This window comes from Achroia grisella, unplaced genomic scaffold (genome assembly GCF_030625045.1).
Source record: "Achroia grisella isolate CSIRO2021 unplaced genomic scaffold, CSIRO_AGI_Agris_v1 utg1056, whole genome shotgun sequence".
NCBI classification, from domain to species: domain Eukaryota; kingdom Metazoa; phylum Arthropoda; class Insecta; order Lepidoptera; family Pyralidae; genus Achroia; species Achroia grisella.
Window position 1 is genome coordinate 1,053,454 of NW_026712564.1, and position 22,710 is coordinate 1,076,163.

At 40.5% G+C, this 22,710-nt stretch overlaps 3 protein-coding genes across 3 annotated transcripts in view; 1 reads left to right on the plus strand and 2 right to left on the minus strand.

Moving 5' to 3' along the window:
* Nucleotides 1–237: 237 nt before the first annotated feature.
* On the minus strand, nucleotides 238–837 carry LOC131847351 (heat shock protein Hsp-12.2-like). Its single transcript, XM_059196948.1, has one exon. The coding sequence runs from the start codon at nucleotides 795–797 to the stop codon at nucleotides 291–293; it is 507 nt and encodes a 168-aa protein (XP_059052931.1). The 5' UTR covers nucleotides 798–837; the 3' UTR covers nucleotides 238–290.
* A 4,523-nt stretch (nucleotides 838–5,360) lies between these two features.
* On the plus strand, nucleotides 5,361–17,270 carry LOC131844957 (uncharacterized). The gene is made up of 4 exons (XM_059193992.1): nucleotides 5,361–5,438; nucleotides 6,586–6,704; nucleotides 7,714–7,803; nucleotides 15,385–17,270. The coding sequence occupies exons 1-4, from the start codon at nucleotides 5,361–5,363 to the stop codon at nucleotides 15,455–15,457; spliced, it is 360 nt and encodes a 119-aa protein (XP_059049975.1). The 3' UTR covers nucleotides 15,458–17,270.
* An 89-nt stretch (nucleotides 17,271–17,359) lies between these two features.
* Nucleotides 17,360–22,710, minus strand: part of LOC131848832 (BOS complex subunit NOMO1) — a 28,799-nt gene continuing 23,448 nt past the window's right edge. Inside the window, exons 14-18 of the mRNA XM_059198812.1 lie at nucleotides 22,514–22,704; nucleotides 22,286–22,429; nucleotides 20,375–20,480; nucleotides 19,502–19,885; nucleotides 17,360–18,310 (exon numbers count right to left, since the gene is read on the minus strand). Of these exons, the coding sequence (XP_059054795.1) occupies nucleotides 18,098–18,310; nucleotides 19,502–19,885; nucleotides 20,375–20,480; nucleotides 22,286–22,429; nucleotides 22,514–22,704 (1,038 nt within the window). The 3' untranslated portion in view covers nucleotides 17,360–18,097. The remainder of the gene's footprint in view (nucleotides 18,311–19,501; nucleotides 19,886–20,374; nucleotides 20,481–22,285; nucleotides 22,430–22,513; nucleotides 22,705–22,710) is intronic.

Genomic DNA, 22,710 nt, shown 5'->3' on the forward strand with positions numbered 1-22,710 from the left:
CTGATATAAATGTATAGATATATTTTTTTCGTAAATACATATCAACATATTATACATAGCAACAACCCAGATCGATACAAACAATCATATTTATAAATGCAAATGTTTGTGCCGTGCGAGGAATCGAACCCGCAAGCATCGGTGCGGTATGCTAAACCGCTAGACCATCGAGCACGTCGATTGTAATTAATAACAAACAACTCTTAATTAATTTAAATATTTATTAAATAGCATTTTTACAATCTAATCAGTTCGAAATCTAACGTAATAATAAAATTTTCACGTAAACTTTAAGAGGACTTCTCTCCACCGGAACTCGACTTGTCCTGGACAGGAATCGTCTTCTCCGTCAGTGGTTCAGCTCTGAATGCCACTAGCTTCAACTTCCCTTTGTCGAAGTGACATTCCACTCGCTCTGGTGGAAAACCCTCGGGCAACAGAAACCGCCTCTCAAAATTGCTCCTCGTCCAGCCGTCTTCTCGCTTAACCTCCTTCTTTCCCTCCACCGTAACCTCATTTCCAATTGTCTTCACTTGGATCTGGTCCGGGGTGAAGTTCTGAACATCTAAATGTACTTCGACCTTCGTCCCATCTACTTTCACTTCTGAATCAGAGTAAATACCTTCGATACCATGATTTGACTCCAACGGCGCTGTCACTTGTTTAATGTATTTGACAGGATCCCGGAAGAAAGGGTCTTTGGCAAAAACGGCGAATGGATCTTCAAATGCTCTGACGATGGGATCTCTGTACGCCAGATTCCTCAAATGTCGCAACCAATATGGCACCAGAGACATTTTTGTTGTTTTCTTTCTCGATTCGTGCAATTGGCTTACTAAATTGACACTGTTTACTCGCGTTGCGCACTTGTGTCTTTATATAGTGACGATTACAGCGCGATCTGTTATCGAGAGGTTTCGGAAATGTTCTGTAAGCTTCTGGCAATTTCTCACTACATTTAGAACGTACAGCGACATCTATTGATTCTCTATGGAATTACACGAGCATTACGAAAATTTTAAATTGTTAATTATAGTTTAATACACTATTCTTAAACTTAATAATTCCAAATATTATTTATTATGGACTAAAAATCCGTTATAAGCATTGTGTCACGTAATTAAAAGCTATTTTAAATACAGGTTGCAATGAATTACTTATAGTCACAGCGCCATCTATTATCGAGTAGCATAAATAAAGACCTTGTAATTTCTAGTTAATTTTAGATTTTTCAAGAAAACAATATCAAAACAATCACTCCAATTATAATTTAAATAATAATTATAGAGAGACTATTATAAGTCTTATGTTTTTAATAGATGAACAATTATGATTGTAAACAACTGATTTATTGTGCAATTCCCGGATGACGAAATTATTATCTGCAATTTTGCAATAATGGTGAAAAACCTCAGTAACCATATAGACTTATTAAAAACCAAATCTGAGCAAGCACTCACACAGGAATTAATTGATCCCACTAATGCATTCGTAGTCATAATAAACAATATAATCTTGATATTAAAAACGCGAAAGTTTGTGACTATGGATAAAATGGATGGATATTTGTTTCTCTTTCACGTTAAAACTATTGAACGAATATTGATGAAACTTTACAGTAATATAGCTTATAGGTACATCAGAATAATACATAGGCTATACATTTCACACAGGTGAAACCGAGGACACAGCTAGTATCATATAAATTGTATTAAAAAAACATACAATTTAAATACAGGACGATCAAAACACTTCTAATTACACATTTCTTGCCAAATTCTGATAAGTTGTTTGCAAGTTCTAAAGCAACAGATGGACATATAGGTACATATTGGTCAATGTCATAACCCTCTTTTTTTTTCAATTAATTGGTATATGAAAAATTGAAAAAAATATATAGATGACGATGTTAATAGTGCTTCCACCTGCTCTATGAGGCACGGTGGGAGTGCGGGAGTTAGATATGCCAGTTTTACATTCAGCCGCTTCCCCTGCCACTCGCGCTGCCGGAAATATTGCCGCGTCAGCGTCGACGGGAGTCGACGCGAGTGTCGATTACAACCCTCATACTTATTACTGGGCGACTCGCAACGATGGCGGTCATCGTCGTGGTTGTTGCGGCAACAGCTGCATGTCTGCTTAGTGTAATGAATTAACTGAGCGAGAAGGCTGAATGTAAACACACGCTGCCACTTGCGATGTCAGTCCTTTGACTCGCGCTCGAAAAACCGACAATTGGGGGTGGACCGGGTAGCGCGAGTGGCAGCGCCAATGGCATGGGAAGTATCGTGTTTACACTCTCGCGCTGCTCACTTCCCTACCCACTCGGGCTGTAGTGTAAATTGGGCATTAGTAAAGTTTTCTAATGTACCTATTGCTAGCAATGCCAGGTACATTAGTACATTCAGGTAGACCTCAGGTAGACGAGTAATAAGTTCCTGGTGAAATTGTCACAAAGTGCTGTTAGTAATGTTCCATATCCATTCCATTATGATCCTTTAAAAATCAGTCACGAAGATTTTTCGATTATTTACAATGTACTCTGAACCTTATATCTTTTATATATTATTCTTTATATATAATATCTATCTATCTATAATATATCTTTATATATATTATTCAGAGAACTGCGGGGGGTTGTAACCATGCTAAATGTATGGCAATGAGCAGCGCAAGTTATAATACTGTTACGAGCAATATGTGAAAAAATTTAGTTTCATAAATTAACGAATTTGATATGAAATTGTATACACCGTTGTTACCCAATATACGCTTTCAATGATGCAGGATGATAGAACCAACAAAACTGTCTGGTAATTTAGGAAACACAGTTTAATAGTTCTCTGATTAATATATATAAACTTCAGCTTTATTAAAATAACGTAAGTTTATTTATAAAATAATATAGTTTAGGGGGGTCTGGCAGGGGGTTGGAACCATACTAAGTATCTGGCAGTAGCCCACTCATGCATAAACGAAATATCTCCTTTGGAAAGTTTACACTCTTTCCCGAGGAGATAAAAACGATCGCTCCTAAGAATATCCTTCAATTCTTGTCCCTGACGGGTCTAGGTAGCGAACTCTGAAAAGGGCGAGCACAATAGATCTATGTAGGTCGCAGTACTACAGGTGCTACACATCTGACAATAGCCCAAACAATCCAATAAAAAAAAAAGTATCTGGCAATGAGCAGAGCAAGTTATAATACTGTAACGAATAATATGTGAAAAAATTAAGTTTCTTAAAATAACGAATTTGATATGAAAAATTTTTCACCCTTGTTACCTGTTACCTGCCAAAGGAACCACGATCCAGGTTTCATGTTTGGGGATCGTTCATACCTGTGTTGGGGACACACATACAAGAACTTTCACATTTACTAAGACGAATGTCTGGCCATCGTGGGCTCTTGGGCTATTAGGAACGATGATTTTTATTTCCTCAGGATATAGTGTAAACTTTCCAAAGGAGATATTTCGTTTATGTATGAGTGGGCTACAACCAAATAGGACTTTTAGTGGCGTTTCCTCTTCAGTTTGGGAAAATCTGTAGATTTTTGTTGTGTATAGGCCTAGGTTTGCGACGTTTGTTTAATTTGCAGTGTCCGGTGAGGGCCCTAGTCATGACGCATATGTTGTTTTTACTCAATAGCAGTAGTCTATTGGAGTATTTGTTCGAGTAGCCCGATATTAGGGCTTTTAAATATACTAATCCTTGCATTTTCTGCCAGTGATATGCTTCCTGTTTGGTTATTAATTTGAGATGTCCTAGTTTTAGGCAACGAGGCACGCCACAGGGTTCAGTTCTCTGTTGGGCAATTTTTGCCCCTAACTTTGTCAGTCGGCATTTTCATTGCCTTCAATATTTAAGTGCACGTGGTTCCATCTCAGTATAATATTACTTATGCTTCCTTCATGATATAGTTTCTTGAGATAATACAACTCTAAGTTTTAGATAGCGAATAATAATAATTTATTTGACATATAATTTACAAATTTTACAATATAATAATATATATCTATGAAAGGTATTATTTACTACAAACATGGAAGTATGAACAACAGTTTAGTCTCGTTCACACAAGAGTACAATGTGCGTCAGACAAGAGATGTGTACTTCCAAAATAAACCAGATTTGATTTCAGTGTTTACAAAACAAATAAGTACTTAAATACTTGTAATAAATATGCAAATAGATTGACACAACCATTTGTAGTGGTCATAAACAGGTATCTTTTATTAAAGAATGATAATAGAATGCTGCACTCGCCTGCGCTAACGCTATACGCTGGCGGGGCACCAGTGGAGGATGATAAGATGAGTATGAGGTCAGGTCAAGTAGTCCATTGTGGTAAATCTGCCAGGAATTTAACATAATGGTTTTCAGGGGGAACCGCAGAATGTCGACCTGACATTGTACATTGCTAGCAATGGGGCGAAACACCTTCCCCCAAACAGGTATCTAAGATTTTTTTTTAACGAATTGTCAAACAAAACAGCCCACCTAATGGACAATGGTGATCGTCGTATAGTGTCGTTTAGGGTGATTCACCCTTACTTAGGGGTATGAGAAATTGTTTATATTCTATTCTCAGCCCTGCTGAATATACATACAAAATTTTATAAGAATCGGTCAAGCTACGGAAGAGTTTTAGTATCCGTCAGGTGGCAGTTGCCCTTCAGCCGCTCCATAAGTTCCGCGGGTTTGGAGTGCCATCTGCATTCGCCCCCTATCGTCCGGTGAAACTGTAACCAGCTGGGGCCAACAGCTTTAGAGTAGTCCGAAAAAAAGGGTACTTCCGTAGTTTACCTACCTGAATTTCCTTATATATCAGTATTTTGTTTATTCTTATATATATTTACATATTCTACTATGCCGTTTATTCTCTACCCAAAGGTCGTCTGGAAGAAATTGCTTACTTGCGGTAGTCGGTCTTTGTGCATCAAAATCTGTTGTCCTGTATTGATGTAGTCCGAAAAGAAGCAAGTTTTATAACAAACACTTGAAGCTGTAAAACATCTCCCGTCCTTAGCATTACAGTAATCCGAAAAAAAAAAGTTTTGTTAAAAACACTGTGACTCGAGAATTATAAATTAAAATTGCAAGGATTTTAGTATAAGACAAACTATAGATTTTAAAGATACGGAAAAACAGGATCATGAGTTCACAGAGAACCCTAACGTTGAAGCAACTCCTCGTGTTTTTATTTAAACGAACAATTTAGGCACGTTCACAAAACGATAATAATGTGCCCATATCATTAGAAATGTGTGAAACGCGTCAATACATGTATGGTGGGGTGTTTATAAGGGACTTACTACCACATTTATTGCAAGTTATTTCATAGAGTATTAGTGAAAATGCACGCCGAAATTATATTGCTTTTGCTCGTGATAGTGGCTGGCGTTTTTCCTAAACCTTTGGATGATTCAGAGAATATTGGTATGTTGTACTTATTTTTTTTCTCTTCATTTTGGCAACAAACAGTCGTTATAGAAACATATAAATATACAAATAAACGTATTTTTACAGTAGACATTGAGTGCCGAAAAATTTTACATAATTTTACTGAGCCTTGTGGATTAATATAAAAAAAATACAAGTTTAAAGAAACTGCAATAAACTAACAAACTAAACTAAAGTAAACTAACTAATATTGTAATAATATCTGGTTAGAAGTTAGAACTAGTTTCCCTTCTTCTTCTTCCTCTTACTCTGTCTCACCAGAAGACAGCGCCAGGACGATCTGTCTTGGGTTGTCGGGCCGGGCAATTTTTTCGCAGCGTCAAGCTTGCTCATACTGGTCCACCAGGTGGCTGGAGGGGCTAGTTTTACTTAACAAATAAAAAAACTGTGATAGTCTTAGCCTGGTAGTTTACTATATAGTTTTATATAGAATAATATAGTATGTTAACTGATATTTCTAACTCTCCGGTGATGTAAACAGTGATAACAAAACAATTTAGTACTCCAGGTACGCCTGTCATTTTGGATTCAAATATACCTATTGAAATGTGGACATGTCAAATGTTGCGTTCAACACAACTCACGATGTCACTTAACAGTGTCTCTGTATACCCAATATAGGATGAGAGTCGCAAAAATATGTTGTAATTATAAAATAATTAGTTTACCTTTTTTTAATTAAAATCAAAACATTTTCTGAATTAATAGTGGGATAAGATACTTATTATAACATTAGCTATCTGCGAGTGAAAGTCCCGTCAAAATCGATCCAACCGTTTCAGAAATTAGCACAAACAGACAGATAAATTCGTTTTCATTAATTATTTGATGTAATGACCGTAGATATATACTTCTATATACACTTAGAGAAAAGCTATTAATTTGAAATTATAGGCAAATTCAAATTCAAATTATATATTTGTAAAGTACAGGTTACAAAGGTCTTAAGAAATAGACAGTAAGTTTCACTGTCTTCTGCAATTACGCGAAGAAAATAGACAATTCAATTTTTTTTTAATAATTATACATACAAAAATTAAAAAAAAATAATAATAATGACTTCATGGAAGTTTGTTATAGGTACGTAATATATATTGATATAATATTTCTGTTTCAGACATACAATATATGAGGCCATATAATAAAGTACATAATGTAGAGAGGAGGTTCATTAACCCCTCATTGACGTCTGGTGGCTTCGACGACATCGGGGTCACCAAGATGAGGACCAAACGAAGGTATTTTTTTTTAAATTTAACTAGAACTGACATCAGTTCTGTTAGCTCAGTGTGGTAAATTCACCAGGAATTTAACATGATGGTTTTCAGGGGGAACAGCGTGGACGACGACCTGACATGATAAATTGGCGCTACTGTTTCCCATTACTAACAACCCCCCCCCCCCCCCCCCCAAAACGTATTTAGGTTTTTTCACATTGAATCGTCAAACAAAACAGCCCAGCTAATGGATAGTAGTTACCGTCGTGCAGTCATTTGGGGAGGAACTTATCACGATGGTCTCCAGGGGGAACCGTGTGGAGATCAACCTAGCATGTTACATTTGGTCGAAAACTGACCCGACTTGCATAGCTACCGATAGGGTATTAATCAACTAACAATCACCTTGCTACTTGTATGTAGTTATGAAAGACCAATGTTTAAATATAAACTACCTGCTGACGTTTTCTCGAGCATATTTACAGCATGGTGTTTTTCAAGAAAGGTATAATAAGGTTAGTTATGGGTCGGCAACGTTCACGTGACACCCCTGGTGTTTCAGGCATCCATAGGAGCTTAAAGCTCCATAAAATATTCTTATATTATTAATAGTCAACTTTAGCAACCAACTTTTTTTCGGACTACTATAATGCTGTTGGCCGTAGCTGGCCTTTACAGCTTCACCGGACAATAGAGGGCGAGTGCAAATGGCACTTCAAACCCGCGGAAGGACTTATGAAGCGGCTGAAGGCCAACTCCCGCTAGAGGTTCTAACTTCGGCACAGGCCGTAGTAATTTCGATCCTCGTTTAAATTGGACGGGCGATAGACCGGAAGGGGCTCTTAACTAACTGCAAAGAATATACTATTGATAATATTGGTACAGTTGACATATGGCCCTGGATTGGTCGCCCTGTTTTAGTGGTGGCACTGTTTATAGTCCTATGTCCAGCAGTGGACGTCTTCCGGGCTGCGATGATGATGATGATGATGACTGTTTATAGTGATTGCCCATATATATGTTCCAGCAGTGAAGAAGATTGTGAGAGATTGGCCCTGTGCAGACTCCACGCGCGGTCCGGCCGTAATTTCTTTGCAACATATTCACTTTATTTCGTCAAGTAAGTTCCAAATACTATATTCATTATTTATTACTTGCCGGGTTGTACCACGAATAATTTATGGCAAATAATGATGACATCAACCTGACTTTGGGACCGTTCTGCAACAGGGTTGCGGAAGACAGAGTTCAGCGGAGAAAGCTGGAGAAGGCCTATAATATAACAAAAGGCACACCTAGTTGGAGGACATTTTGTAAACATCAAAATGTATCCGACTATTCGGAAAAAAGGGCTATATTATAAAGGTACCTCTCTCGACGTTTCGATTAGGTTGTACTAGCCGTGGTCACGAGCTGTCTTAAGACCCGTTTAATAATATAAATAATGTATATCAAACACGAAAGTTTAAAAATAACTACTATGATACTCATACCTACTATTCAATTTCAATTGTTTTCATTAATACTGTGACGTATGCTTATTCTAAATTCGAATTGTCGCTAAGTAACATGAAAAAACTGATAAGTCAAATATTGTATATTCAGTTGCAAATTTTCTAATAAGTAATAAACACCTAAAACATTAATTGTAGTTATATTTGCAATATAGTGGCGACCGTGACGAAATAAAACAAAAATAGTACACCATGGATATCCTGAAACGCAAAAGAACACAATTTAGACGGGAATTCACCATCATATCCGATGCAATAGAAAAAGCGTTCGAAGCAAAAGACTCCGAGACAATCGACGAAAAATATACTACACTCACAGATAGTGTCGAAAGTCTATTCGAATGTGAAGCAGCAATTCGCAACCTATGGTGTGAGGATGATAACTTCGACGAACAGTCCTTTCAAGCCGACCAGGACAAAACACTCGAATATCGGGAAAAATGGTCAAAGATAAGGACAAAATATACGAAGTACATAAAAGGAAGTGATCCGCTACAATGTAGTTCCAACCATTCTATCGTTTCAGCTGAAACTATGGTGAAGTCACATAATAACCAATGCAACAACAAACAAAGGCTCCTAATCCCGAAATTAGAGATAATTAAATTTGACGGGAACGTGAAGTCGTGGCTGTTGTTCTGGGGACAGTTCCAGAAGGTACATGATGACAAGGAGATCAATGACTCCGATAAGTTCCAATATCTACTTCAGTCTATGGCAACAAATTCCAGTGCAAGACAGCTAGTCGAAAGTTATCCACCATGCGCTGCAAACTATTCAAAAGCTATAGACGCATTGAAGGCTAGATTCGCAAGAGACGATGTCTTAATAGAGACGTATGTCAGGGGCTTATTAACATTAATGCAAGATAAAAATCAATTATCTAACTCTAGTGACCTGCCTGCGCTGTATGATAAACTCCAAACGCATCTCCAAGCACTCGAGACTCTTGGAGTAACAAAAGATAAGTACGCTTCAATCTTATTTCCTATGGTAGAGTCAGTGTTGCCGGAAGAAATACTACGCGCATGGAACAGGCATAGGTCCGATAATAATAAAGGTCTCTCTGAACTTGTCGAATTTTTAAGACAAGAGGTAGAATCGGAAGAGAGAATCCAATTAGCTCGACAAGGTTTCATTCTAACGCCAACAACATCTAGTGAACCAAAGTCCCCTACTATATGTTTCATGTCAGAAACAAAAACACAAACAAAAGAAAAGCGTAAAAGTTCCATAATATGCATATGGTGTGATAGGGATTCGCATGGTAGTTCAGAATGTTATAAGGCGGCGAGAATGACTTTAAAAGAGAGAAAAGAGTTTGTTAAATCGAAGAAAGCATGTCCAATCTGTTTAACAAATAATCATCATTTTATGAAAAGATGTAAAAGTTTCCCAAAATGTTTATTCTGTAAAAAACGGCATTTTACTATAATGTGTCCGGATCTAGATGAACAAGGACAAAAGAAAAAGGAAATATGTGAGAATGAGGCGAACAATTTATTATGTCAATTAAAGCCTACAACATTACTACAAACCGTGGTAGTGGTAATTAAGTCTGGAAATAAAAAGATTCCTGTCAGAGCTCTTATCGATAGCGGGGCTCAAAGATCATATATCAAAAAAGATATTGTTCGAAAATTGAATTTAAAGTCAACTAGAAAAGAGCGAATAACTCATTGTTTATTTGGCGGCATAGAAACGAAAACCGAAGAACGTGACGTTTTTGACATAAGTGTTGATAGTGTTACTAATGACTTTAGTTTGAATTTATCAGTTTTAGAACAAGACAACATCTGCGGTTTTTTACCTAAAATAAGATCGTCTGTAATAATTGAGCAACTGCGAGATAAAGGTATCATTTTGACTGACAAAATAGACTCACCTGATGACGTAAGCTTATTATTTGGAGCCGACTTCTCTGGAGCTTTACTGACCGGTGACATAATCCACTTAGAAAACTTGACCGCTATAAAAACTAAATTAGGATGGACAATTCAAGGACCAACTACTGGTATTTATAGTTCTGTAGTTACAATGACAACAACATTACATTGTTTAACAAAAATTGACATTTCAGATCTATGGACATTGGAGACTTTGGGTATTACAGATCCAGTAGAACAAAGTAATAAAACTCAACAGGAGTTGAAGGTTTTACAATCATTCCAAAAGTCAGTAAAGATCAATGAAGAAGGTCGTTATGAGGTATGCTTGCCTTGGCGTGACGTTCCTCGTCCATCTGCTAATTTTGAAGTAGCGAGAAAACGTTTAGATTCCACGATGAAAAAATTACTGCAATTAGGTAAGGTAGAACAATATGACACTGTATTTAGAGAATGGCTTGCACTAAATATTATTGAAGTAGCACCCAATCAAGATGTTAAAGGTCACTACATGCCACATCACGCAGTTATAAAGGAATCGAGTCTTACTACAAAAATACGCCCTGTTTTCGATGCGTCAGCAAAAGACAAATGCGGCATATCATTGAACTCTTGTTTAGAAAAAGGCGTCAACTTACTTGAACAAATTCCTCAACTTATGCTTAATTTCAGAAAGGAAGCTATAGGTGTAACAGCAGATATTGCTAAAGCATTCCTACAAATATCAATAGTTCCGGACGATCGCGATTATCTACGATTCCTGTGGTGGTCTCATCCAAGTAATATGGATAAAACTATCGTCACTTATCGGCACAGACGAGTTGTTTTTGGAGTAGCCTCAAGCCCGTTTCATTTGATTGCGACTATAAATCATCATTTAGATCATTGTCATGATCACCTGAAACAAACAGCAGAACAACTGAAAAATTCATTTTATGTTGATAATTGTGTGACCAGCTTACCATCAAAGGCAGCATTAGATAAATTCATCAATGAGTCCAAGGAACTAATGATAAACGGTAAATTTGATCTTAGAGGTTGGGTATCGAGTCCAATATTAGTAGATAACAAGGTCGAAAATATCTCTATACTAGGAGTATTATGGAATATAAATGGAGATAATCTCAGATGTAACTGCAATTCTTTAAAAAATATAGATGAGAAAATAACAAAACGGTCGTTATTGTCTATAACACAAAGAGTTTTCGACCCAATAGGTATTGTATGCCCTACTACCATCATTCCAAAAATGATAATACAGGCGGCATGGACATATAAACTTACCTGGGATGAAGAGTTACCTCAAAACCTTGCAAAAGATTTTAAAACATGGCTTAGTCAAGCTCACCTTATTAATGAGTGTGTAATACCTAGACGTCTCACTAGTTCACCCATAAATGAGAGTAAAAACTCATTACACGTTTTTTGTGACGCTAGTAACAATGCGTATTCAGCATGTATATTCCTACGCGCGGATTACAACGGGAAAATAGACGTACGACTAGTTATGGCGAAGGCTAGAGTGACACCATTAAAGAAAATTACTATACCTAGACTCGAATTAATCGCCGCGACGCTAGCGACCAGATTGGCTGCTACTGTAACAAAAACATTAGCTTTACAAAATTGTCCGGTTTGGTATTGGACAGATTCGAGCGTTGTACTGACCTGGATCAAAGGAGACGGTGATTGGAGTATCTTTGTGAAAAACAGAGTTAAAGAAATAAAAAATTCTTCCTCTTCTACAGCTTGGAGACATGTTCCTGGAGACAGCAACCCAGCAGACTTACCTTCTAGAGGCATAAATCCAAAGAGGTTACTAGAAAGTAAATGGTGGGAAGGTCCTGCTTTTTTATTATTAGATGAAGAAGATTGGCCAAATGAGAAGTTTGGAATTGACTATAAAGAGGTAAATCAAGAAAGGAAAAAACATTGTATTCAGTCTATGCTTATTGAAGAAGAATTATTCTTAGAAAAACTCAGATATTTTTCAAATTATATAAAAATAGTCAGGATGATAGGTTGGATGTTAAGAATAAAAAGAAAACCAAAAACAACAGACTTGACTTACGAAGAGTATGAAAATGCTGAAAGAAAATTAATAAGAATAATTCAGAGTAGGTATAAGGATAATATAAATATGAAAAACTTGTTACTATTTACAGATGATAATGGATTATTACGACTGAAAACAAAAATTGATAAAGGAACTGAAAGGTATGATTTTAAATATCCTATAATACTCCCAAGTGAAGAGCCTATCGTACAACGCATGGTACAACAACGACATATTACTCTTCAACATGCAGGTGTACAATCACTAATGTGTAATTTGAGAGAGACATTTTGGATTATAGGGTTACGAAAAATAACAAGAAAGGTTGTTAGTAATTGCATAAGATGCAAAAGATTCAAAGCAAAGAGTTGCTATGTTCCTACTGGCAGCTTACCAACAGATCGTATGGAGGCAAATATGGCATTTGAAACCACTGGCGTGGATTTAGCAGGTCCACTTATGTTACGATCAGAATCTCCATACACTTGATTCTGATCGTAACATAAGTGTATGGATTGTCTTGTTTACTTGTGCTACATACCGGGCCGTCCATTTAGAGCTCGTCGAGTCCTTATCTACAAGAGATTTCATAATGGCGTTAAGACGGTTCACAGCACGAAGAGGCAGAGTAAAAACTATATACAGTGACAACGGTACCAATTTTAGAGGACTAGATAATTCATTCAATACTCTTGATTGGAATGAAATATTGCAGTTTTCTACCATAACAAGGATCAAATGGAAGTTCTTACCTCCCAGCGCACCTTGGTGGGGAGGGTTTTACGAACGGCTTATTGGCACGTTGAAACAAATTCTTCGAAGAGTGTTAGGTAGAGCATCGCTTTCATTCGTCGAGTTGCAAACAATACTTTGCGATTGTGAAGCTACTATTAACAATAGACCTCTGACTTACATAAGCAACAGTCAAGATGAACTTCGAGCATTAACTCCATCTATGTTTATACAATCGCAGGCACAGTGTGAAGTAAGAGATTTAGATGAAATTGATAGCAAGTCATTGAATATAAGAGCAAAACACTGTCAAAATACAAGAGACGCTTTCAGACAGCGGTTCAGAAAAGAATATATCAGTACGTTAATTCAACCTCGTAACAAGAAGTACGCTCAGCTACAGTGTGGTGATGTGGTGCTAATAGAGACAGAGGATAACAGACGGATTAATTGGCCGTTAGGTATAGTGGAGGAACTTTATGACGGTACAGATCAATTCTCTAGAGTGGCCAAAGTTCGTACAGCTACTGGAGATAGAGTAAGGCCTGTTCAACGACTATTCCCATTAGAAATACGACACAACGTTACCGATAATCATGATAGTGATACATCTAATGGGACAATGACTGAACAAGACATGACAGAAGAAGTCCATGACAACACAGACTCTACGACACGAGTATTACGTTCACGTAGTGGTCGCGAATTAAGACCACCACGATATCTTAACGACTTCACATGTTAAATATTATCATTATGTATATTTCACATATCATTGTTCACCTCCCGGTTTTTCTCGCTGCGGACTGTGACGTATGCTTATTCTAAATTCGAATTGTCGCTAAGTAACATGAAAAAACTGATAAGTCAAATATTGTATATTCAGTTGCAAATTTTCTAATAAGTAATAAACACCTAAAACATTAATTGTAGTTATATTTGCAATAAATACCACCGAAATTCCTGAAAATCAGCGCAGCAGTGACACGCTGCGGAACCAGCTGAGTGGAGGCTCTTTCAGCTTATACGAGTGGGTTGTGGCACCACCTGACTGTAGGCCCTTTCAGATGATACAGCAAAATTAGTTTTTAAGTTCTTTTATATTTTCCACAGTGTACTATAATAATAATAATAATATCTCAGGACAATTCACACAGCGCCATCTAGTCCCAAGCTAAGCAGAGCTTGTATTATGGGTACTAGACAACTGATATAAATACATGGATACATTTTTTTTTGTAAGTAAATACATATTATACATAGAAAACACCCAGACCGATACAAACAATCATACTCATGAATACAAATGTTTGTACCGTGCGAGGAATTGAACGCACAACCATCGGATAGTAAAGTGGTGTGCTAAGCCACTAGACTACCGAGGCTGTCATATGTTGCTGTACTATGCTATGTATATAAATTGTTATTATTATTATTATTTCATGTTGGAAATGAATAAATTTACAACTGTGAGAAAAATGATTCATTGTGCATTTTATAATGCTAATGCTTGTATTTTATGGTTTCATTTACATAGTATGGAAGCATTAAAAAATTGGAAATTTTGGTAAATTTTACCGACGAGTGGAAAGAGGAATGGAATTTGACCCTCTTTTTGTTCTAAAGGAAATAGAATTTAGAATTACAAAGAACGAACAGACAGTCAACATTTTCATTTTTTTATGTAAGTGCCGTTTATACTTTTATGTGTATTTAATGTAAAGCTGTTAATTTGAAATTACAAACAGACATTTAAATTTTATTTATTTCTATAAATTAAGTAATCTAGAATAAATTAGTTTGCAATTTACTCTATAATTATTTACCTGGATGACTTCTTACAAAGTCTGAATAATACTGGCGTACAACACTAGCAATCGGCTCAATCGGCCCTACCCGGTTGAGTCGGGCCTTTACTAGTGATGTGCTAACTCGTAATAAACATGACTCGAGTTAACTCGAGTTGACTCGAGTTACCTGGAATATTTTTATTTTTTCGAACAAATGTAATGTTTTTGGGCGTAGCTAGCCTTGGAAGCATAACCGAAATTTAGTTTAGGGGGCGAGTAGAAATGGTACTTTAAAGCCGCGGAAGGAATAATGGAACGCATAATCATTTTATTGATAACATAATCGGACGAATATGCAAAAAAAAATGATAACCTCAAATCAATATTGAACTATTTATGATGAGTGAATATTGTATGATATGAAATGATCGGGAAATTTCATGTTATTGTCGGTTCGATGACAGAATCATGCTCTCGCTCCTTCACTTGATTCATTCATTTACCAGTTGAATTCTTCCAATTCGAGTTGGCAGAAATCAACTCGAGTTGACATATCTCTAGCATTTACCCCTTACGACGTCGGCTACGTATGACGTGTGCGTAAAATTAATAATTTTACTTTTTTAAAACTTTTCATTGAGTCAGATTTCATTCATATCAATCTCGGAACAAATAATATAACTAGTGATGTATTTTGAATTTTATTACGTCCCTTTGTTTCAGTAAAGAGAACGCGAGACTTTGGGATCACCACGTGCACAGTCTCGCTGACTGCAGCCGGCGGTTTCATTGCTGACAGATAAATTGTCAAGCAGAATATTAATGAATGGTTATAATAGTGAATAGTTTAATAATGATTAGTGTTGAATGTGTGAATAACTATACCAAAAGTTGACTGATAGAATATGTTTGTAATCTTTGGTCTCCTGTGATGTTGACTAATCTTTTCGCTATTTCCTTAAAAAGCCATATAGCGCTAGGACTCCACGGACTAAGGGTCCCAATACCGAATGGGCCAAAATCAGGTAAAGCCGTCAAAATCAGCCTAGACCCCTGAATTTGCTTGCTTTAGCATTTGCGGCCGCTTCACAAGCCACACCAGCTCTGTTGTTGGTTCCATGTTGATTATTATATTTTCCATTTCTAAGTCATAGTGTAAGAATGTGAAATTGTAAATAAAAAACCTTTATAAACAACATACCGTTTTATTCTCACCCTTAATAATAATACAGGAATTCACACAGCATATAAATGCAATTCATAAATTATTTAAAATCAACCAACAATTTTTATAATAAATAAATTCACATGCATCCCATAATATTTATTGGAAATAAGAAATTCATTGGAGAATGGTTTTTAATATAAATAAAATTAGAGTTTAATATAATATGTACCTGATTTACAGCCTTTCTGAACGTGTAGACTATATGAACATACCAATTGGTAATATCTCTAAACTTACATGCAAATATCTTACAACCCAATACAATTCATCTTTACATAGTATGGTAATAACTTTGCACTCCGCAACCTCTCTTAATATTATTAAGTATTACCTTCTTTTATACCAAATAAAAGAAGAAAAAAAAACAATACTAACCCAGGACACTTCCAACAGCGCCATCTAGTCCCAAGCTAAGCAGAGCTTGTGTTATCTTTTCGTAGTTTTAAAAAAAGTTGTGTTGTCTGTTCATTTATATCTTTTAAATTATGTAACAGATTTTAATGCAGTTTTCAGCAATAGATAGAGTGATTCATGAAGAAGGTTTATATGTATAATACATGCGTGTTATAGTATAGAACAAGAGAAGAAATTCTATTTGTAATGCATCCGAGCGAAGCCGAGTGAATTCGCTAATTATATACATATACCAGCAGACTCGGCTAGCGTTGCTGTGGCTAAGTTTCTTGATAAAATAATATTGCAACTATATATTGAGATGTAAACTATCCTATCTATCAAGTTGAATCAAAGTGCATACAATGTACAAAACAAATTTGCAATCAATCGCAGACAAACAATGTGACAAGTAATTTTTTTTTATAAAGATTTAACAGACAAAAGGCTGTTAAAATGTTTATAATAATAAAAATAAAACAATAAATTTGTTTAATAATGAAATAATAAAATGTAATACTAATTATAGTGAAAAATTCATTTAAAACACATATCTTATAAAAAGATATGACCCATTTTCGAGCATCCCTTATTTTTATCAGTTTTAATCCTACACAGTCCAGTCTACCTATAAACTATTTGATTATAATTAGGTAACTCATTTGTTATATTTAATGGTTACTTTAATTAGGGATTGATTGATTTATTACTCGATCGTCATCACTTGCACTTGAATATATTTTGTATGGAACATATCTGTTTTAATGACTTTTATTCTACAAGTTTTTTTTATACTAGTCAATCTTTGTTTTTTTCAAAAGAGGTGTTATTTTGCTGAAATAACTTCAGCAATATTTTTTTTTTATCCTACTATGGTGACAATCGGAGGATGGAGGATGGAAAGAATTAGCTGGAAGGATAAAGTAAGAAACGAAGAAGTACTACACAGGGTAAAAGAAAAAAGACAAATATTGAACACCATAGAAAATAGACGAGGAAAAATGTTAGGGCACTTGATACGGCACGATGATTTCATGAAAATAATTATTGAGGGGAAAATAGAAGGAAAGAGGGGGAGGGGAAGACCAAGGAATAGCTACTTCAAACAAATTGAGGACAAAATGGGAGTCGTGTCGTATCAAGAATTAAAGAGCACTATGGAAGATCGCGGAAAGTGGCAAGAGCTCCACCGACAAGAGCGTAGCTCTTAAATTATGAATGAATGAATGGTGGCAATCAAGCATACGGCCCATCTGATGGTAAATGGTTACCGTAGCCTATGAACGCCTGAAACACCTCTTTTGAAAAAAATTACGGTTTAAATTCCTCTACCATTAGCATGTGTAAGATCACATGCAGTGCGGAAACCTGACCACCGACGTTGGTAGCGTTATGATCTTCTCCACTAGTGATCAAGCTGCTACTGTTTTTGGATATATACCCATATTGCGAGCGACACGTATTTCGTCTCCAAAGACATCACCGTGCAATCTCCTTATTGAATTTAAATCAAATGAATGAATTTATATTTTTATAATCATGTACAAGCTCATTTAAAAAGAATAAGAGCTGAGTTTCTTGTCAGTTTTTCTTATCAAAATGCACTCCGAACTGACGGTAGATTTGACATATCATAAGTGTGTAATAGATCTATAAGAATATTTATTCTGATTTGATTTGATTTATATATTAATACCCGGCATATGAGGGTCCAGGATAGTCTACTTAATTCTGGTGACGAGACAATATTTATGAGACCATTGGTTAATATACCCAATGTAAATATTAAGATTGTGAGGCGGTCTGGGAGTGGAGTCAGATGAACTTCTTCTTGGTGGCCCTCCTGGTCGTGGGGGGCACTAGAGGCTGGTCAGTCTGTTCTGAGCGAGGGTTCTTGGTGCAGCGCGCAGTGAGGCTGGTAGCGAGCTGCAGCAAGGAGCCTCTCCTGGCCAGCGCTACCACCAGCGCCACCAGCAGTGGGACCGCCACCACCCAGCTCTGCCGCACCTCCTGGGATGTTGCCTTCACCTACGTGCATAAAATGCGCGTCACTTTGTAAGACTGTTGCTTCACTATTTACTAAAATGTAAATTTACACACAATATAACATTTGCGAAATTGGTAGAAAAGAGTAATTACTACGCAATGTATGATGCTGACGGTGATCGAGGTCGTCGCAACGGCCAGTCGGCGATCAACTCTTCAATGCAATCATCTTCAAGGACGCGCGTCGTCACTTTCTCTTATTCGATTAATTTATAAATTCGCAATACATTATATTTAAACCTACAGTCCGCTTTTATTGAAGATCCCTTAGGGCCTTGACAGAGTCTGGTTGGAAACCAGCGCTGCACAGAAGCATCCTGTCGGCATAAGTTAAATCAGGTCCTGCTGTATCTTTTAAAAGTTTTTTTTCATGTAATTTGATTGGTAACAATAAAAAAAAATGTCTATACGTAACGTCATCGTACGGATCTAAAATAATAATAATAATCTACAATAAATTACACAATGGCATCTAAGTCCATGCTAAGTAGAGTTTGTGTTATAGGTGCTACATAAAAATATATAAATATTCACCCTTCTAGCTACAGCTAGTGTAGCTAGAAGGGTGAAAATTTAGGATTGTATGTATTTTTGTATGTTGTATCATAAAAAAATAGAAACTAAAAATATTGTCTAAAAAATAAAAAATAAAATTTAAGGGTGGACTACCCCTGACATTTAGGGGGATGAAAAATAGAATTTGGCCGATTCTCAGACCTACTCAGAGCGTATTGCTCACAAAATTTCATGAAGATGAATGATGAATCGGTCAAGTCGTTTCGGATGAGTATGGGAACGAAAACTGTGACACGAGAATTTTATATATAAGATTATTTTTTGTACATTCATATATGTATAATATACATAAAAAAATATTTTGGACAATACTATCATTGCGATAATTGGAAGTAAAATGCTGTACTAAACCTCTGGATCATCGAGGTTAAAACTGTATGTTTATCTTTACTTGCTTTTAAAATTTTGTTTTCCTTTTTTTTCTGAAGACACATATAAAATATTAGTCTAGCACTATGGCGATCGACTTTTGAAAGACCATTGGTGTTTCACCCTTCTATCACCAACCCCTATTTTAACAGCGATTTTAATTTACATAATACACAAAATAACATTTGCGGAACCAAATCGTAACTAATAAAACATCAAACAACAAACCTCCGGCTGGAACTCTAAGTAGAAATGCTTGAAGCGTCCATCGGAGACGAAGTGTCGGACCTGGTCCTGGTAGGAGTGCGTGGCCTTGGAGAGCGTGGAGTGGAGATGGAGGGAGTAGGTGGCGTTGTCTGCCGGCAGGCGCGGCAGCGCCACCAGTAGTCCTCGGTTGCGGTGCGCGGCCAGCCCCGCCGCGTCCAGGCGCAGCTCGGGGCCCCCGGGGCCCGCGCCCCCCGCGCCCCCCGCGCCCCCCGCCGGGCCCGCCAGCCGCACCCGCAGGCTGCGGTAGTGCTCCACGGCCGCGTACACCACCACGCTCGCGTCCGTCACCTGCTGCCGCTGGTGAGCGATCACCACCACATCCTCGATGTCTTTCTTCCCTTTTATCTGCGACGCCACAGTTTGTTCTTATGAGATATTCATTTCGATAGCTTCGTTTGTGATCAGGATGCCATTATTGAGCATGGCCAAAACTAAGTATAAGTCTATAATATTTATTACTATATACAGGATTACTGGTAACTCGACGTCTTGCTGTCGAGACTTAATAGGGGAGCTTCAATGCTGAAAATTTAACTCACTCCCCGCTTGTATGACCGAAAATCAATAGTTTTTAAGATATTTGAATTATAAAGATTTTTTAAATACCCCGAATTTCAACATAACCAATAAAAAAAATTTATAGTCCGTTTTTTAATACTGAAGACATTACCGATGATACCAGGTTTTTCCATATATTAATACGAGTCACCAGTAACACTGTATAACAATTTCTTTGACTATTAATTGAGTAACGGCTCAAAAAGAAGTTAATAAGACATTTTCTATGACTCATCAAATATTAATTTATTAACAAATGATTACAAGAACACATACTTCTATGGTAGGTGGAGCTTTAGCCAACTTCAGTCCCGCTAATTCTGGATTTGATGATTCCTTCAGCTCAATAGTGTACATACAGCCAGGTAGCAGTCCTCGAATTCTGTAAAATAAAACAAATAAAATTTATAAGAATATATATCACAATAGAAGAAAAAAAACTGAATTAAAAATCAAACGAAACTCCAAATACGTCCCAGTGCTTCCGGTTGAATCAGGACAGGACGGTCCGAGCTAGGGGCGGCGTGGGGCCGGGCCCGCACTCACCTGAAGCCGCCGCCGCCGTCCGTGGTGGCGTCCTCGGGCTGGCAGCGCGCGGCGTGGGGCCGGGCCCGCACCGGGCCGGGCCCGCACTCACCTGAAGCCGCCGCCGCCGTCCGTGGTGGCGTCCTCGGGCTGGCAGCGCGCGGCGTGGGGCCGGGCCCGCACCGGGCCGGGCCCGCACTCACCTGAAGCCGCCGCCGCCGTCCGTGGTGGCGTCCTCGGGCTGGCAGCGCGCGGCGGGGGGCCGGGCCCGCACCGGGCCGGGCCCGCACTCACCTGAAGCCGCCGCCGCCGTCCGTGGTGGCGTCCTCGGGCTGGCAGCGCGCGGCGTGGGGCCGGGCCCGCACCGGGCCGGGCCCGCACTCACCTGAAGCCGCCGCCGCCGTCCGTGGTGGCGTCCTCGGGCTGGCAGCGCGCGGCGTGGGGCCGGGCCCGCACCGGGCCGGGCCCGCACTCACCTGAAGCCGCCGCCGCCGTCCGTGGTGGCGTCCTCGGGCGCAGCGCGCGGCGTGGGGCCGGCCCGCACCGGGCCGGGCCCGCACTCACGACCTGAAGCCGCCGCCGCCGTCCGTGGTGGCGTCCTCGGGCTGGCAGCGCGCGGCGTGGGGCCGGGCCCGCACCGGGCCGGGCCCGCACTCACCTGAAGCCGCCGCCGCCGTCCGTGGTGGCGTCCTCGGGCTGGCAGCGCGCGGCGTGGGGCCGGGCCCGCACCGGGCCGGGCCCGCACTCACCTGAAGCCGCCGCCGCCGTCCGTGGTGGCGTCCTCGGGCTGGCAGCGCGCGGCGTGGGGCCGGGCCCGCACCGGGCCGGGCCCGCACTCACCTGAAGCCGCCGCCGCCGTCCGTGGTGGCGGCCTCGGGCTGGCAGCGCGCGGCGTGGGGCCGGGCCCGCACCGGGCCGGGCCCGCACTCCTTCAGCCGCCGCCGCCGTCCGTGGTGGCGTCCTCGGGCTGGCAGCGCGCGGCGTGGGGCCGGGCCCGCACCGGGCCGGGCCCGCACTCACCTGAAGCCGCCGCCGCCGTCCGTGGTGGCGTCCTCGGGCTGGCAGCGCGCGGCGTGGGGCCGGGCCCGCACCGGGCCGGGCCCGCTGAACTGGCAGCGCGCGGCGTGGGGCCGGGCCCGCACCGGGCCGGGCCCGCACTCACCTGAAGCCGCCGCCGCCGTCCGTGGTGGCGTCCTCGGGCTGGCAGCGCGCGGCGTGGGGCCGGGCCCGCACCGGGCCGGGCCCGCACTCACCTGAAGCCGCCGCCGCCGTCCGTGGTGGCGTCCTCGGGCTGGCAGCGCGCGGCCCGGGGCCGGGCCCGACCGGGCCGGGCCCGCAATGACAGCCGCCGCCGCCGTCCGTGGTGGCGTCCTCGGTATGGCAGCGCGCATTGGGGCCGGGCCCGCAATATAATATTAAAAAAATACAAGCCGCCGCCGCCGTCCGTGGTGGCGTCCTCATTGTCTGGCAGCGCGCGGCGTAGATCGCACCGGGCCGGGCCCGCATCAGCTAAGCCGCCGCCGCCGTCCGTGGTGGCGTCCTCGGGCTGGCAGCGCGCGGCGTGGGGCCGTCGGCCCGCACCGCAACCTGAAGCCGCCGCCGCCGTCCGTGGTGGCGTCCTCGGGCTGGCAGCGCGCGGCGTGGGGCCGGGCCCGCACTCACCTGAAGCCGCCGCCGCCGTCCGTGGTGGCGTCCTCGGGCTGGCAGCGCGCGGCGTGGGGCCGGGCCCGCAGCACGGCCCCGGGCCAGGCCGCGCCGGCCGCGGACACCAGGCGGCCCGCACACGACCACGCCACTCGGCTCGCCCTGCAACATATCCACGATCAACATCTCTACTCAAAGCTTATTCCTATTCACGGCTATATCCTGGACTCAATTTAAAATGCGTACTTGAGAGTGAGACGGTGGTCTTGTCCGTCTTCGACGACGACTATTTGGTGCGGCGGTGAGAACCGGTACTCCTTCATGTGCGGCTTGACGTAGTACTGCGCGGGTTGCAGGGCCGGGAACCGCAGTCGACCGTCAGCGCCTGATTGCGTATTGCGACGGTAGTTGCCGCCGCTCACCGATACCAATGCACCCTGCAT

Excerpts from the sequence above, each read along its gene's own strand:
- LOC131847351 (XM_059196948.1), bottom strand. The coding sequence starts at position 797 with ATGTCTCTGGTGCCATATTGGTTGCGACATTTGAGGAATCTGGCGTAC.
- LOC131844957 (XM_059193992.1), top strand. The coding sequence starts at position 5,361 with ATGCACGCCGAAATTATATTGCTTTTGCTCGTGATAGTGGCTGGCGTT. Across the intron at positions 6,705-7,713 it reads AAGATGAGGACCAAACGAAG|TGAAGAAGATTGTGAGAGAT; the intron begins GTATTTTTTTTT and ends ATGTTCCAGCAG. Across the intron at positions 7,804-15,384 it reads TATTCACTTTATTTCGTCAA|TAAAGAGAACGCGAGACTTT; the intron begins GTAAGTTCCAAA and ends CCTTTGTTTCAG.